The sequence below is a fragment of the Vulpes lagopus genome, chromosome 10 (assembly GCF_018345385.1).
Source record: "Vulpes lagopus strain Blue_001 chromosome 10, ASM1834538v1, whole genome shotgun sequence".
In the NCBI taxonomy this organism is placed as follows: Eukaryota; Metazoa; Chordata; class Mammalia; order Carnivora; family Canidae; genus Vulpes; species Vulpes lagopus.
Genome location: NC_054833.1, coordinates 60,547,272 through 60,564,336, shown reverse-complemented (window position 1 = coordinate 60,564,336; position 17,065 = coordinate 60,547,272). Strand labels below are relative to the sequence as shown.

Here is a 17,065-nt window from a genome sequence, read left to right as displayed (position 1 = left end):
GGTTTGATTAATATGCAGGAGTGGCCCAGAGAACTCAGAGAAACATTTCACTTGCTTGCTCACCAGCTTATTATAAAAGGATGCAACTGGGGAATGGCCAGATGGAAGAGGTGCAGAAGGCAGAGCTTGCAGAGCTCTCCCAGCACCACTATGTGCTCACCCACCTGGACGCTCCCAAAACAAGCCCTTCCGGGGGTCTACTTGATTAATCATTGCCCACTGGAAGTGCAATCCATCTCCAACCCTCTCCCTCCTTTGATGTCTGTGGGTGGGAAGGACAGCTCCCACCTTTAATCACATGGTTGGTTCCCCTGGCAACTCATCCCTCCCTGTCCTGAGGTTCTTTCCAAAAGTGACCTCATTAGGGGCACCTGGGTGGCTCAGTGGTTGAGCATCTGAGCATCAGGGCATGGCATGATCCTGGGATCCACAATTGAGTCGGGCTCCCTGCAGGGGGCCTGCTTCTCCCTCTGCCTGTGTCTCTGCCTCTCTCTCTGTGTCTCTCATGAATAAATCTATAAAATCTTTTTTTTTTTTAAAAAAAAAAAAACCTCATTAATACAGACTCAGGTGTGGTTGAAAGGGCTTGTTGCGAAGAATAAGACACCTTTATCACTTATCACTAAAGGCATTCCAAGGGCCTTAGGAGCTCTGCGGCCACAAGACCAAATATATATTTCTTATTATAAATGAGAGTATCGCACCTATGTTATGGATTCACTCAGCTTTGGTGGACTGAGCCAGAAAACCAGAGACGTTTATTGGTAACTCTGCATCTTGTAGAAAATGACCCAGAGCCCTAGATAAGTTACAGAGAAAAACCACCTCTTGGGTATCATGACGCTCACGAGCATCACCTGGCAGGGCCGTGCAAGGTGGAAGGATGCAGGGGTGGCCAGGCCGGTGTTCCCCCTCCATCACAGACATGGGATTCTACAGTTTGAGCCAAAGGCTCAGTGGGAGAATTCTCCTCCACCCCAGACGGGACATTCAGGTTGAATTCAGCAGCCTGAGCTAACTGAACAAATTTGGGTTTCTCAGTCAGACGGAAATGGGTTCTGATTCGGGCTGGGCCCTTAGCTACATGGGTATGAGCAAGTTAGGGGCACCTGGGGGCTCAGTGGGTGAAGCGTGTGCTGCTGTCGGCTCAGATCCTGATCCCAGGGTCCTGGGATCGAGCCCCGCATCGGGCTCCCTGCTCAGTGGAAGTCTGCTTCTCCCTCTCCCTCTGACCTCTCCCACCCCTGCTTGTATATGCTCTCTCTCTCTCTTTCTCAAATAAATAAATAAAATCTTTTTAAATTTTTCAAAAAAATTTTAAAAACTATGAGCAAGTCATCACCGGGAACCTCAGCGTCCCCACATCTCTGAGTGGCCACCACAGCACCTCTCTAGACACAAGGGTTGAAAGCACAGAAATGTGTCCAAGGACCTAACACAGGTGACTGACACCACAAGGCAAGCAACCAGGGGTAGCTAGGATTATAATCCATTCACTGACACTCCAGGCAAGTACAGTTGCGCTTGTTCTCTTACCAAAGCTGGAACGTCCTTACCTGTCAACTGCCCAGTGACAGAGTGGATGACTGTCGTGTGGGGATAAATAGCTGCAGGCCAGGGAAAGCCCCACAACCCGGACGGAGAACAGAGATCCCGGGTTCTGCAGAGACAGAAAACAAAGTTGGTGGGTCATCATCACGTTGACTTCTGTTGGGTCGAGGACAAATAAGTTGCTCAAAGAGCATGATCCTTTATGTTTATAGTCTATTTTGAGTACTGCCTTAAAAATTAGGCATTAGACATTTCATGTCTTCATTCTGAAGACATGAAAATATTTATTTATTTAGTTTTGTGGGTGGTTTTGGGTTGGTTTTTTTTTTTTTTTTTTAAGATGCACACTGTAGGGGCACCTGAGTGGTGGCTCAGTCAGTTAAGCATCCGACTCTCGACTTCGGCTCATGTCATGATCTCAGGATCGTGGGATTGAGCCCTGCATTAGGCTCATTGCTGTACTCGGAGCCTGCTTAAAATTCTCTCTCTCCCTTCCTCTTCCCCTCCTCCCTCTAAAAAAAAAAAAAAAAAAAGACACACACTGTACCTTTTACCATAGCAATCTAGCACTCTTTAACACACTAAATTTTCCCAAACAATGAACAGTGTTTTTTAAATAGTGTACATTTAATTGGAGCAGATGCTGGCTCGGTCAATGGAAGAAAATCGCTCAGTTATGTTAATTAATGATGAATAGATCATTTAATACCTTACCTCAAGATGACTATCATCATCACCAAGTTGCCAAAATGAGGCAATCAAAGCAAGCTAGAGTCTTTTTTTTACATACCAAATGCTTAAGAAGTATTCATACACTACAAAATAAGCCACAGAAAGAAATACCACCTATGTTTTCATTCTAAGATGCATGTTATTTATTTTCATATTCTAGTATTTCTGAAGTTGAAGGCTGTCATAAGCAGTGTTATTCACAATAGTCAAAAAGTGGTGTGTCGGGATGCCCGGGTGGCTCAGCGGTCAAGTGTCTGCCTTCAGCTCAAGGCATGACCCTGGGGACCTGAGATCGAGTCCCCCATCAGGCTCCCTACATGGAGCCTGCTTCTCCCCTGCCTGTGTCTCTGCCTCTCTCTCTGTGTCTCTCATGAATAAATAAAATCTTAAAAAAAAAATCAGTGGTGTCTTCAAGTAAAGCAAATACAGTTTAAAGATGTATTTACTTATTTGAGAGAGAGAGAGCATGCATGGTGGGGAGAGCCAGAAGGAGAGGGGGATAGAGAATCTCAAGCAGACTCCACATTGAGTGCAGAGCCCAACTCAGGACTCGATCCCACAACCCTAAGGTCACAGACCTGAGCCAAAACCAAGAGTTGAATGCTTCACCCACTCTGCCACCCACACATCCTGAAAATATAATTCTTTAAGTGGTCACGGGTGACTTTAGCTTTAACAAGAAAAACAGTGAAATATCCTTCCAAACCCTGACGATGGCAAAAAGTAGATGCATCTCTACTTGTAAAGCACTGATGAGCTATAGGTTGAGGTCAGACACAGGGAAATAAGGGGGACAGGCATTGCAGTTCCAAGAAAGAACAACGGTGCATGGACATGACCCAACACGCATGCAGACAGCTGCAATCTGCTCCCCTGGCTGCAGCAGCTCATGTGTGCAGGGGGCAAAGGAACGCTGCTAAGGTGAAGCAGAAGCCAGCTGTAGGGAGCCTTAAGCATGAAGTCCAGGGAGCTTGCCCGATTGGACCATGGCCACACTCTAGTTCACCTACAGTTTCAACAAGGACAAAATTGATCGCAGGCAAGCAAGCTGCCTCCAGAGGCTTTGATCCAGGGGTGGCCAGGGGAGGGTTGTACTTCCTAAGTTGACTATTTCTTAAATCTGGGGGCAGCAAAGTGGAGGGTGGGGTTGCGGTTCTTTTTCCTAATAGTCCTTGGCTGTTTGGATGGCAACATAATCAACACGATTTAGGCAGTGGTCCGGTGTGGAGGCAGCTTACCCCACCTGCACACAGAGCAAGTTTGCAAAGTGATCGCATATAAAAGTCTTGGCAGTGACAGATCTCTATCTTTTCACGATTCGAATGAATTCACTCTGCCCAGCAAATTGGCCATTTTGGGAAGATGTTCTCCTATCTTCTGTTCTTAGCTAGGGAAACTCATTCTAGAACCTGCACTGATTTTAATCTCTTCTGCTCAAGGTTGAGAATTCTGAATGTATTCAAAGTATGACCATATGGAGTCAGGGTTTTAATATGGTACTAAAGCGTTGTGGGTTTACACGGATGGGCCATCCTTAGGAACCCCACAACCATTTTTTTTTAATTTTTTAAAGATTTTTTATTTATTTATTCATTCATGAGAGACACACAGAGAGAGGCAGAGACACAGGCAGGGGGAGAAGCAGGCTCCCTATGGGGAGCCCGATGTGGGACTCGATCCCAGGACCCCAGGGTCACACCCTGAGCTGAAGGCAGACACTCAACCACTGAGCCACCCAGGTGCCCCAATCTCAGTTTTTAAAAAACCAGATAAAATTATTGTAATACCTAGATTTTCACATTTGGACATAAACCTCCATTTACATTTGCCACAGAAAATCATACCTCGAGTATATTTTCCACATGAGTTATACCTCAAGCCCCCTGAAATTCTGAATCCAAACATGTAAGTTACAATTTATGAGACCCCTGCTCTCCAGGAAAAACCCTAAGTAAATATACAAAACAGAAAAGAACAGCATAAATCCTATTCCAGTGGTGTTTTTAGAGATTTAACAAGAAAAAGACTCTGTCCGTGAAAGGTATTTTGTAATGGTGCAAAGAATAAAACAGCAGAGGCCACAGAATGGTTACTTCCTCACATATGATCAAAGCTGGGTTTTGTTTTTTGTTTTAAAGGTTTTATATATTTGGGGCACTTGGGTGGCTCTCATTAACAGCAAATGCTGGTCTATCTTGAGCTCCTCCTAGATCCCTACCCTCATCTCCATCCCCCGCCACACACACACACACACACACACACACACACACACATACACACACATACACACACACACGCTCTGACCTGGATGGGGACCTCACTCTTCATGACACAGCGGACATTACTGAGAATGCGCTGCTGGAGCTGGACCCAGGTGATGGCTCTGTCTTCCCTGAGCAGGAAAGGCGGCCCGAACCTGAAACATTCAAGGCTTCTGGTTATGTCAGCAGCGGAACAACCAACGCTACTCAACAGCCACGAGCATTGACTGTGCTCAGGAGCACCTCTCCATTGAGTAAGAGCTAAGCGCCAAGCACGGCACCAAACCACTCCTCGAAGCACCTCGTTGCAAATGGACACGCGGTGGTATAAACAGAGGCCCAGAAATGCAAAGCCAAAGAGAGACATGGTGGTGCAAACAGATGGCTGCAAAGCTCAGCCAGCTGGGAGATTCTTCCCCACAACAGAGGAAGAGAACACGGCAGCTAGAGGAAATGGAGGCAGGGATGAACCCAGAGGGAAGCCAATCCAGCTGATGCACTGATGCTTTTGTTCATCAAGAGCATTCTTGGGAGAGTGTTTCCCATGTTCCAAGCTATGAACGCACCATGGTGAGCCAGAGGTGGCTCTGGCCACAGTTCCGGCTCAGCCGTGGGTACCACCGGACAAATCACCACCACCCACGCAAGGCTGTAGGAAGACCCGAAGGGATAAGAATGTGACACTGTCGAACAAACTCTGCAGAAACTCAGCTCAAACCTGAGCTAGTGCATCTGGAAGGGCAAAGGCACTGTGCTGCCCACAGTCAGCTTATTCACATTTTTCTCTGTCTGGCATTCAGATTGCTTCCAATCTTTTAAATTTTAACTTATGGTGCCTGCTTATGGTGGGAGCTACATATATGTGCTTACACACACAACTCCGTGTGCGCATGACCGATTATTTCTGTGGAATAAATTTCCAGAAGCGGAAATGCACGAGACCAAAGTGATGTGTAAGCCAGCTGCCCTCCCGAGAAGCCACGCCAGTGTACAGTGGCAGGTGTGCCCCATTCCCTTGACACCTGCCCAGAGTGAGTATTATCAAGTTGTAAAAGTCTTTTACTGATCTGAAAGCGGAAGAGCCTCTTGCTGTTACAATTAGAATCATGACTAACAAAGCTGAGTATTTTAACTGATGCTTGTATTTCTTTTGTGAATTAAGGTAAATCTCCCTAAAATCTCCCTCATTTTAACAAGAGTTATCTCTCTCACTAATTTCCAAGCTGAGTTTTATACCATGGCTTATGCACCCTTCACCTGTCACGTGATGTATTTTTTCTCATTTGTCATGTGATGTGAATATTTTTTTCTCATTTGTGCTTAAAATTTTAAATGCATCTAAAACATCAGTCTTTTCCTTTATAACCTCCTGTACCTTAGGCATTAAAAGACTCCTCCTGCCCAAAAACATAAATATCTCCCTACATTATCTTCAAGTTATCTTATGGTTTCCTTTTAATCAGTCTAGAATTTAAACGTGAATCTACGTCAGAAGTAAAAAATTGATCATAAAAAATAAAAAGAAAGAAATCAATTTGCCCTACCCTTATATACTAAATAATTTATTCACTCTTTAATAATATGAAATGTACCATTTTTATCATATAACACTCAAATATACTTCAGCCTATCCTGTTACACTGATTCAAATGGGAAAAAAAAATTTTTCCACAGATATTACAATTTTTTTGGCTTCAAAAACTATTGCTATTTATATAACCTATATCATAATTTTTAATAATTGAGACTTTATTCTAGTTTAATAAAGCAACCCCTCTTCCTTCCTCCTTTCTCCTTTCCCCAATATTTTCTATCCTTACGAGTTTATTATTCCAGATGAATTTTACAAACATTTTATCAATCAGTATAGACACTTTTGGTTGGAGTTATAGCTTTCAAGCGTTTAATTTGAACTGGTTACAAAAATGATCTGGTTTTGTCTATTCGTTATGTAACCACACCCAGACCCTTCCACAACTTCTGATCACTTCCCAGTTCTTGGCCCCCTGGACAGGCCATGATATAATCTGCAGACAGTGGTCATTTTATCTCTTCTTTTCTTATGGCCAGTTTTTTCCCTTGTCTTCCTCCCCTGACCAGGCCTTACAGCACAATATAAAACGACAGTGGTGAAAGTCGTAATAATTGTTCCTGAAATCAACAGGAAAGTCTCTGAGGTTTAATTGCTAAGGGGCGACATTTGCCATCTGTTTAAGGCAGTTATTGATGAACCTTTTGGTCAGAAAGTACCCTAAATCCTAGTTGATTAACCTTGAGAATGCATGCTTGCTTTTATCAAATTAGAATTATTCTAGATAGAACTCCAAGCCTGAGTCTACACATGTCCACACATCATGTAAAAGGAAGATGAAGTTATACATACCTGCTGGCCTGTTGCCCTGACCCCACCAAGTTACAGATGAGGATTAGCACCTTATTCTTGCTGGGGACAGACAGGGGTACTCGCTGCCCTTCACGGGCTGCCAAGCGTGGGGACACCGACAAACCACATGGATGAGCTAAAGAGAGAGAATTATGTTCATACTCTTAAAGAATTTGCTGGGGGCACAGCCTGGTCTCTCTAGCCCCTCTTCTCCTTGAGCATCTATTAACCACCATTGGGAGACACTAAAGCACTCTAAGGAAAGAGATACCAAGATCCGTGGCACTTGTGCCATCGGGTATGTGGTAAAGGAAGATCACATATGTGGTAGCGAATTTGCCATTGTGTTCAGCCAGTAATGTTAAAACGTAGGCAGGGATTTTAATTAACACTTCCCAAAGTCAATCTGAAAAATACACCAAAATGATTTTGGTTGCTTTTATGCCTGAATCAGAGAGCCAAGAGTTGGCTCCGGTTTCCTCCGCCAACAAAAGAAACACAGAGGGAAGGTAAGAACCTCTACCCTTGAGGAAGAGGAAGAATTAAACTATCCTCAATTTCTGATCATCCTGAAAAATCAGACTTCTGAAGCACAGGTGTGTCTCCTTTGATTGAACCTGAAATGAGGGTCTTTTCATTGAATTAAATAATCAGGGCCAGTCAATGCCCTGCCCAGGGGTTCCTTGTTGACTCAGAGCAACCACAGATCCCTGGTTCCCACCACCTGCCACTGAGGTTGGCTGAGGATAGGGGCCAGGGCACAGGATTCACCTGAGCTCTATGGCAACACTGGCAGACCAATCCTCCAAATACCAGCCTTCTTGACCAGCTGATTGGGCCAGAATATATACTGAACTGCAATCAAAGACCATCAGATGCTGACTTCTTGGTCAGTCCAAAGTTCAGGGAGTGGGACGGTTAACAACAGTCATTTAATAACCTCTTTGGCCATCTACTGCTTCAATCTGTAAACATTTGATTTCAAGCACAGACTTTGAACTACAAGAGTCCTAAAGACAAAGATCACCCCAGGACCTATTCTGAATCATGATTCTCATTCTCAACTGTGGTCTCAAGAGCAGCAGCAGCATCGCCTGAGAACTTGTTAGACATGGTAATTCTCGGGTCCCACCCCAGACCAGAAACTGAACCAGAAACTCAGTGTGGAGGACCCAGAACTTAGCCTTAACAAGCTTTCCACATGAGTCTGATATTCACCATGGTTTTGAGAACCCCTGACTAATTTTTAATGATCAACCATCTATACAGTAAACATCAGAGAAAAATAGCCTGACAGGTCCAAGTACTAAAATTAAATACATCTTATGCCTTAGCATGCAAGGAGTACCCGCTCAAACGTGTGACTCATAATATCCATAAAATTATGCAACGCACTACTGTACCTGAGAGTGTCTCCTGACCAGGGGGTGGAGGAGCATGGAAGGCATACACATTATCTCCCTCTGAGATGGTATTCAGGTCCTCTTCATCAAAGAACGACCGCTGGAATCCATTGGGACACAGTTCAACCAAGATCACCTGGAATGAGGAGGATCATTTTCCCTCTGGATTTCTCCAAGGGGACTTAAGCAAGAAATCTAAAAGTGACTGATGGTCTCTTTTATCCTTTTCCTCCCTTCTAAGTAAGAAATGCTGTTTATCATTCATGATAAAAGTGAGAAATGCTGCTTATTATTCATGATAAAACAGAGGAAGTATAACAATTACATTGACCACAGACATCTCAATGGAAACAATAGGATCTCAAACTGCTAAAGAGAAGGGATGGGGGAAGACAATTGGGGGGGGGGGGGGACCTCAAGTTTATGCCCAGCTAAACTATCATGTGATTCCTAGGAATAAAATAAAGCTCTCTTCAGATTAAAACTGTTGACCATTAACGGATCGCTACTGAAAGAACTAAATAGCCTTTGCCAACTTTTCTTACATCATGGCATCCAGGGAACATATATTTATGGAACACACTCAGCCAAGCAGCAGCGATTGCTCACATAACAGAGCAGAGGGGTGACCGCCTTGAGGGTCCTGTCACCTCAAGGGCTGAGCAAACCAACATGTCAACAAACCTAAGCCATTCAAGGCACACTGGCTGGGAAATACTCTGGTAAGACATAAATTCCAGGGTTAAAACGAACAAACTGAATAAAAAACAAAAACAAAAACAAAAACAAAAACAAAAACAAAAAACAAAAAACCTAGAGTTGTAAGATGAAATGACAAGTCGAAGAAAATGGTAAACATTGGTAAATGTAAATAATGCACGGACTCTATAAATCCATAATAATAACAACTAGTATAAGTACTACAACCAGGGAGGCGGGATTAAAACACTGGACAATCATATCCATCCACAGCAATAACCAAAAAGGTTGGAGGGAGATTAAAACACACCACGATCCTTGCATTGTTTGGGAAAATTAACACACGACCTTGCTAATTCTACATGTTGGCATTTTAAGGATAACCACCAAATAAGCATAGAAATAGAATATATATACGTCCCAAGCCTGAAGAGATGGAACAAAAATTGCTCGACAGAAAAGCAGCAGCAAAGGAGAGGAAAAGGAAACAAAGAAAAAGGAGGGCAAACAGAAAGTATAAAATAAGAGGATATAAATAAATCCAAATATATTCATGAGTGTAGGTAATGTAAGTGGAATAACCCTGCCAGTTAAAATATCAAAACAGATTTTTAAACTCCAACCCAAAGGCCAAATGACTCCTACCTCCCTGAACAAACAAACACATCACACTTCTTAAATTCCTGACAATTCCTTTACTCATAATTATTCAAACTCTATGTCACATCTGCCTTTTGGGGTTTTTTTGGTTTTTTGTTTGTTTTTTTTTACTGCTAATTCTTTTCCCAAGACTCACCCACTGTCCCATTCTCTCTCTCTCTCTTTCTCTCTCTCAATATACTCCCAAAGAACACTTTGAGTTCACTGAGTAAGATATACACTTTTTCCCCCTGACTTGAGATCCTCCTAAATTTGGGGATAAAATCAGAGGCACTGATGGGGGGGGGAGGGGCAGGAAGGAGCCCACAGAGTGAGTGACCATGGCAGTTACCTGGATGGATGCATGTGTAAAAATTCAACAAACTATAACCTCAAGGTGTGTACCTCTTACTGGGTGCATGTCTTTCCTTAACAGAAAGGCTACAAAAAAATTTTTTTAATTTGAAAAAAAATATGACATGAGGTCATTGGGGAGGTGTAAAATTTGCATTTCCTAGTTAAAGACACAGGGGACCAATTGCTTACTTTGCCCAAGGTCACAAAATAGAAAAGCCCTATTCTAAACCCCTCCCATGACACCACCTGGCTGTCAACCACCATCACCCCCACACTGCCTGTGCACGGGGTCCCCCGTTACGAGTTCTGCCTCCAAAGTCATTGCAGATCCAGCCTCTTTACCAAGACTCTGGCACTGAGGTGTTACGCATCCTCAGTAGCTCCTCATGTTTTATTTACGGCCCCTTCAGCATCCTGGTTTATAATCTCAGGAGTGAAACTATACAGCAGCGGTCCAGGCTTTGGAATCAAACCATCTGCATCAAACCCTGTGTCAGCGCTGCCTAGCTGTGTGGCCCTGGGTCACTTAACCCCTTCGTGCCTCCTCTTTGCTCATGGACCAAACAAGGATAACCGTACCAACTCCACAAGGTGGTCACCAGGGCTGCATTGGCTGTGAATACAAGGGTCGCAATACAAAGCGCCCAGCACTTGAGAAGCACTACTGGGCATTGCTGTCATTGGAATTACTAAGATCGTGATCATCAGCACTGTCTTTGCCCTTTTCTGGTAACTCTGTGCAAATGCAGGGAGAGCTCAAGGCTCAGTCATCAAGGCACCAGGGGCGGCCGATTGAATGGAAACTCATGAGTCCCAGGGAGTCACCTCAGGGAACCAGAAATTAGTCTAAATGGCCCCAGACTGCTAGCCTGGCCCCCGTGCGATTGCATCACACCTCATCTGCAGGGACGTCGCCTTCCTCTGAAACCATCTTCCTCAGGGCTGCCACTGTGCTGAGGATTGGCACGGCCAGGCCAACCCGCAGGAACCGCTGGCTCTTGGAGGGGAAGACCAAGGTGACGCTCAAGAATCTGGAAAACAGGAAGGTGTCCATATACTTAAAGGGCGGACATGAACTGCCAACCCCATTACCATTGGGTCACGTCCAACACTTAGGCAGGTTCTCTGCTTTCTGGTAGGGTCACTGACTTTAGGTACACTGTCACCAGGTGGAAATGGAGAGCCAACTCTCCCAGAGTCTCTGCTCCCTATAACTTTCTAGCTAGTTAAAAACAAAAGGTACTTGATTAAAAATCACAGTACAGACCTGCAATCTCAAGCTTCTGTTTGTTAAATAGGTCACATTAGGCAAAAACAAACTGCAATTTGAGATGTAAAACAGTCAAGCCTCTTCCACTACAGTTTGACACTACTGATGCCCCCACCCCTTAATGAAATTCCCCTTGGTAATAGGATACTTGCCCTTCTGCACAGCACTCCCCTCCTCCCTGCCCCTCCTGCCACCCGCCAGACACTTTTCCCTTCGACACTCTCTGGAATCTCTAGTCGTACTGCCTATTGTGCCCACACACACACTGGGGCCCACTCCTCCGGCTCCTTCCTGCAACAACTGTCGGATTCTCAAAGCCTGCTGGCAGAGCTGGGACTTGAACTCCACAGCAGACTAGCCCTAAAGTCAGCGATCCCAAACACTGTGCTATGCTGCGTCCGTCAGGAGGCATCCCCTGGTCATGTCGCTGAAGGAAGGACCAGCCCATGTGCAGCCCGTGCCAAACAGAGGATGAGCAGCTCAGGAAGCCAGAGCAGAAATGAGGATTCAGTTGCTGGGAATGACTTTGGGAAGCTTTATCTCCACAGGTGCATCCTAAGGACAGGGCACTGTCAACGGGTGGAGGGCAAGAGAGATGGTATTTTCAGAGGTGGAGGAAGAAATGCCACAGTCTCAGCACCAGCAAAGGACCCCCCAGACTTCAGTGACATGGACATTGGCCAGGTGCCTTAAGGGCCATAAAGCCAATGGGACTCCTGGGTGGCTCAGTGGTTGAGCAGCTGCCTTCAGCTCAGGGCATGATCCCAGGATCCTGGGATCGAGTCCCACATCGAGCTCCCTGCATGGAGCGTGCTTCTCCCTCTGCCTGTGTCTCTGCCTCTCTCTCTGTGTCTCTCATGAATAAATAAATGACATCTTAAAAAAAAAAAGGGGGGGGCATAAAGCTGAGCCCACCACACCTCTTACCTCGACCCTACCCTGCTCTATCCTGCTTTCCTCTTCTCCTTTGACACCCCCTCCCCTTTTTCCCTTGGTCCTTAAAGAAACGGTTTCCCTGCTGCTTCAGAGAGAGCCAAAAGGATCTGGAAACAAAGCAGGGGAAAAGCAGGTGGTGACAGATTTTTTTCAGATTGGCCCCTAGTCTGCTGAGAGGTGCCGAGAAGCCGAGAAGCCGGTGCTAGCTTCTGAGTCGGCCAGAGACGTAAGCCCGGAGATTATGCTGACAGAGGCACCGTGGATACTTCCTTCCTCAGCTAAAGAAGGGAAGCGGTGACCTTTCACTTTGTCACATTCAATCGGCAGACATCGCCAGCTTTCCAGGCTTGTTTGTACAGAAATGCTGGCCGAGACCCACAACTGACAGCACTGCAGGTGCGAGGCCAGAGGGACCCCAGGAAGGACTAATGGGCAGGTGTCAACTTCACCACGCAGGACATTCACGTACCTCGTCTGGCGCAAGGGGATTGGTAAGGACACACAGAGGAAGGGGTCAAAGGTGTTGCTCTGCTTCAGGCAGTGGGGACAGGTCAAGGAAGATCTGCGAGGACAAAAGAAAAGAATTTCAAGCTGAATTGCACTCAAACAGTTAGGCAGATCCTCAAAAAGCTAAACATAGAATTGCCATGTGAGGGACGCTCGGGGGGCTCAGCGGTTGAGTGCCTGCCTTAGGCTCAGGTCGTGATCCTGGGGTCCTGGGATTGAGGCCTGCATCAGGCTCCCCGCGAGGAGCCTGCTTCTCCCTCTACCTGTGTCTCTGCCTCTCTCTCTCTCTGTGTCTCTCATGAATAAATAAATAAAATCTTAAAAAAAGAAAAAAAAGAATTGCCATGGGATCCAGCAATTCCCCTCCCAGACACATACCCAAAAGGAGATGATGACACAAGTACGTGTACACTGATGTTCATAGCAGTACTTTTCCCAAGACCAAGGGCGGGCACAACCCAAGCATTCATCAGTGGATAGATAGTTAAATCCAGAATACATAGAGCCACAGACATGGAAAGCAGATTGGGGGTGCCAGGTGCAGGGGAGGGTCTCAGGTTCTCCTTTGGGTGTTGAAATAGGAACTAGACAGAGGCGGTGGCTGCCCAACATGGTCATGTACCTGCCGCCAAACTGTACACTTTAAAATGGTTAGTTTTACGTTATGTGACTTCTACCTCAATTTTTTTTTTACCTCAATTTTTTTAAACAAAGATTTTATTTATTTGAAAAAGAAAGAGAGAAGGAGAGAGAAGGAGAGCATGCACAAGCAAGGGACACTGCAGACACAGGCAGAGGGGGAAGCAGGCTCTCTGCTGAGCAGAGAGCCCGATGCGGGACTTGACCCCAGGACCCTAGAATCACACCCTGAGCCGAAGGCAGACGCTCAACCACTGAGCCACCAAAGTGCCCTCACCCCAATTTTTTTAAAAGAAGGTTTAATCACACATGTCAGTGCACTGAGCACGGGAAGGGAAGCTGACATGCCTGGAGATGGAAACAGAAAGCCAATGTGCAAGTCGGAAGGCATCTTAGGACCAAGTGTTCCCTTGGTTCTCAGCCTCACTCTGCTCCAGAATCACAAGGGAAGCTTTTCTAAGCACACAGATGTCTCAGCCCTCCTCCCATAGATTCTGTTTCCAAGGGGAGAGGGAGACAGGGAGAGGCCCAGCTGTCAGGATGTCCATCCAGGACACAGAACCACGGACGGAGTCCACCCTGCTCGTTGTACCAGCTCAAGAAAAGCAGCTAATAGCAAAATAGCTCATGTGGACACAGCGTTGACTATGAAGTGGGCGTTGTTCTGACCATCGTGCCTGTATTAACCCTCCTACTACTGGTAACCACCAGTATCATCCCCCTTTTGCAGACGAGGCGACTGAAGCACAGAGAGGTTAAGCAACTTTCCCAAGGACGCACAGCTCGGAAGTGGCAAAGGGAGGCTCAGGTTCCAGAGTCTACGCTCATCACCTATCCCACAATCTTTAGTACATGCAAATGATGCATCAATGGTTTCTGAGTAGACCACACACTTTAAACTTTCAAACTTAACACTCCCTTACTTAAGAGCATGTTGTCTCTAAAAGTAGTTTTTCTATTCCACATGGGCACCCCCATTTTATTTCCTTACTTGGATGCCATACTATATTCTTCTAGGACAAAAGGGATTTCCCAATATCTTGGATGCATCCTGAAATCCACACTGCCTTCCTCCTTGAGGTCAGGGCCCACCACCCAGCTGACAGCCCTGCTCCTGCACTAGTCAGCCCGGAACAACAGAGCAGGTGTCACAACCAGGTTTTGAGTCTCTGCGGGGAGTCCAGCTGGAGTGGTTCCCAGTTTCCCACTGAGCAGACTCAATGGGGGAAAACCAGAGACAAACAAGAAACCCTGAGGCCTTCAGGGTGCTGTCCAAAGCGATCCTAAATGGGCTCCCAAAGCAGGTCGGCTCTCCGGGGTACGAGTTAACAGCCTGCCATCCATGGCTTCAGAAAACAGACCGGAGTATTTAGTCCAACAATTTGCTGCCTCCTTGGGAAAAGCATGGTGATGTTTTGGTAAAAACCATGTATCAGGGGCGCCTGGGTGCCTCAGTGGTTGAGCCTCTGCCTTCAGCTCAGGGCCTGACCCTGGGGTCCTGAGTTCCACATCGGGCTCCCTGCAGGGAGCCTGCTTCTCCCTCTGTCTGTGTCTCTGCACCTCTCTCTGTGCCTCTTGTGAATAAATAAATAAAATCTTTTAAAAAAATGAAAAGGAATTTTTCTTCTTTGATTTATCTGCATTTAGAGCCTACTAAAGCTAAGCGAGGCTGCATTCTTCTTGCAGGCTTGCACCATATTAAACAGAGATAGAGTCTGTCTTTATAATGAGCCACGAATCTCCGTAAGGAGCAAGAGATGTGTAGTTGGTAAAAAAGAAAAAAAAAACACACATGGAATGGTCTAATTTTACGTGTAAAGAATGAAGGGAACATATGGTCTTCGTAATAAACAAACTACAGAAAGGGTGCGAAATGAGCAATGTTTTTCAAAGATGAGCAACGAGGACAACATGAGTGGGACCAGCAAGTGAGGGAGAGAGAAGACTCTGGATGTTACCAGGCTTCAGCCATCCCCCACATCCTTCTGTCCTATAGTCCCCCAAGCTGTCATGGGAGGAACTGCCCCTGGACCTTCTTTACCCCTGCCCATCTCCCTTCAGCAGTCCAGAGTGGTCAAATTGCTTCTGATACAGAAACCAACCTTGGGCAGCGGGTGGCTCAGTGGTTTAGTGCCTGCCTTCGGTTCAAGTCGTGATCTGGGGTCCTGGGATCGAGTCCCACATCGGGCTCCCCGCAGGGAGCCTGCTTCTCCCTCTGCCTGTGTCTCTGCCTCTCTCTGTGTCTCTCATGAATAAATAAATAAAATCTTTAAAAAAAAAAAAAAAACAACAACCTTGCCAGCCGCCCCTGAGACTCAGAGCTGCTCTTTGCTTCTCGCCAGATAAAATGCCCAGAAACCAGCCCCTGGGTCTTGGCGATGCACATTTCAGCACTCCGACCTCTCCCTGAGGCAGCTGCACACACATCCTACCCCTCAGACCCGCCCAGCACCAGGAATGGGGATGTCTATGCCGGCAGGGGTGCTTCTGACAACACACAGGTCAGATGTCACCCCTGCAGGACCTGCTCTGAGAAAGCCTAACAGGGATTGCCGCCTAATGGGGACCAGATCAGACTTTCTGTGAATAAAAGCCACAAGTGACAAAGAAATGCAAACACACACATGCATGCACTCCCTCTCGTAGCCAAAACTCCAACATAGCAACAATCCTTGGTTAGTAAACTCACAGATGTTTTAGGTTGTGATAATAACCGTATGGAATAACCAATTATCTCTCCCCTAATCCATCACCTCAGGCACTCAGATCCTATTCCTCCTTCTCCCCTCCAGCCAAAGTCAAAAACCCAATACCTTAAAAAGGAGGGGAAGAGGGAGATACTCGGTGAAGAAGATCTCTGAATTAATTCATAATAAATCCTCCAGCTTGCAATTTCATAAAGAAGGGCTGATACCAGGGATGCCTGTGTGGCTCAGGGTGTGATCCCAGGGTCCTGGGATCAAGTCCCACAGGGAGTCTGCTTCTCCCTCTGCCTCTCTCATGAATAAATTAAAAATCTTAAAAAAAAAAAAAAAGAAGAAGGGCTGATACCATGGCGACTTTGCCATCATGGCAAGGCCTCCCCAGTGGAGAGGGAGGCTGAAGAGTCCGCAGAGCCACAGGCGCCACCACTCAGCGGCACCGGCTCAGAGCTGGCCCCATGGGCTACCCCCGGAAAATCACTTCCCACAGCTCAAAAGCCCTCACCTGGACAGTCATGTCTATTTTTTCTTTACCGCAGACTAAGTGGCACAAAGCAGGTATTTTTAGCGGTCACTGGTTCTTTTAAGCTTGAACACCTTGCTTGTTACTCATCATCCCACAGTAATCTACCCAAAGGATACTTGCAGTCCCTAATATCTGATCGGGGTAAATGTCACTTCCTCAGGAGTCCTCCTTCCCTGACACGCCCAACACCAGTCAGAGACTGTGTGATGTTGTGATGTTATAGTAAGAAATAGATATATTTGGTCTTTGTCCTAATTCCTGGCGCTGAGCTCCGAAAACCCTTGGAATTACCTAAGGAAGGAGCGCCAGGAAGCAAAAGGTCCATCTTTTGTTATCCATAAGAAGCCCCAGGCACATCACCTGAGAGTTATGTTAAGCAGGTGATTTTTGGAACAGCCCCCAGATAACCAAGGATGGGGGCTGGTTGCCAGGGGAGCCAACCCGGGGTTAAGAGGGTTGG

At 46.1% G+C, this 17,065-nt stretch overlaps 1 protein-coding gene across 2 annotated transcripts in view; it reads right to left on the bottom strand.

Annotated features, from left to right (window-relative positions):
• The window catches only part of USP43 (ubiquitin specific peptidase 43), a 50,408-nt gene that overhangs the window by 14,946 nt on the left and 18,397 nt on the right, over positions 1-17,065 (bottom strand). For both annotated transcript variants that reach the window (XM_041772776.1, XM_041772777.1), the window contains exons 4-9: positions 12,701-12,793; positions 10,921-11,056; positions 8,331-8,466; positions 6,928-7,063; positions 4,588-4,699; positions 1,557-1,660 (exon numbers count right to left, since the gene is read on the bottom strand). In XM_041772776.1, the coding sequence (XP_041628710.1) occupies positions 1,557-1,660; positions 4,588-4,699; positions 6,928-7,063; positions 8,331-8,466; positions 10,921-11,056; positions 12,701-12,793 (717 nt within the window). The remainder of the gene's footprint in view (positions 1-1,556; positions 1,661-4,587; positions 4,700-6,927; positions 7,064-8,330; positions 8,467-10,920; positions 11,057-12,700; positions 12,794-17,065) is intronic.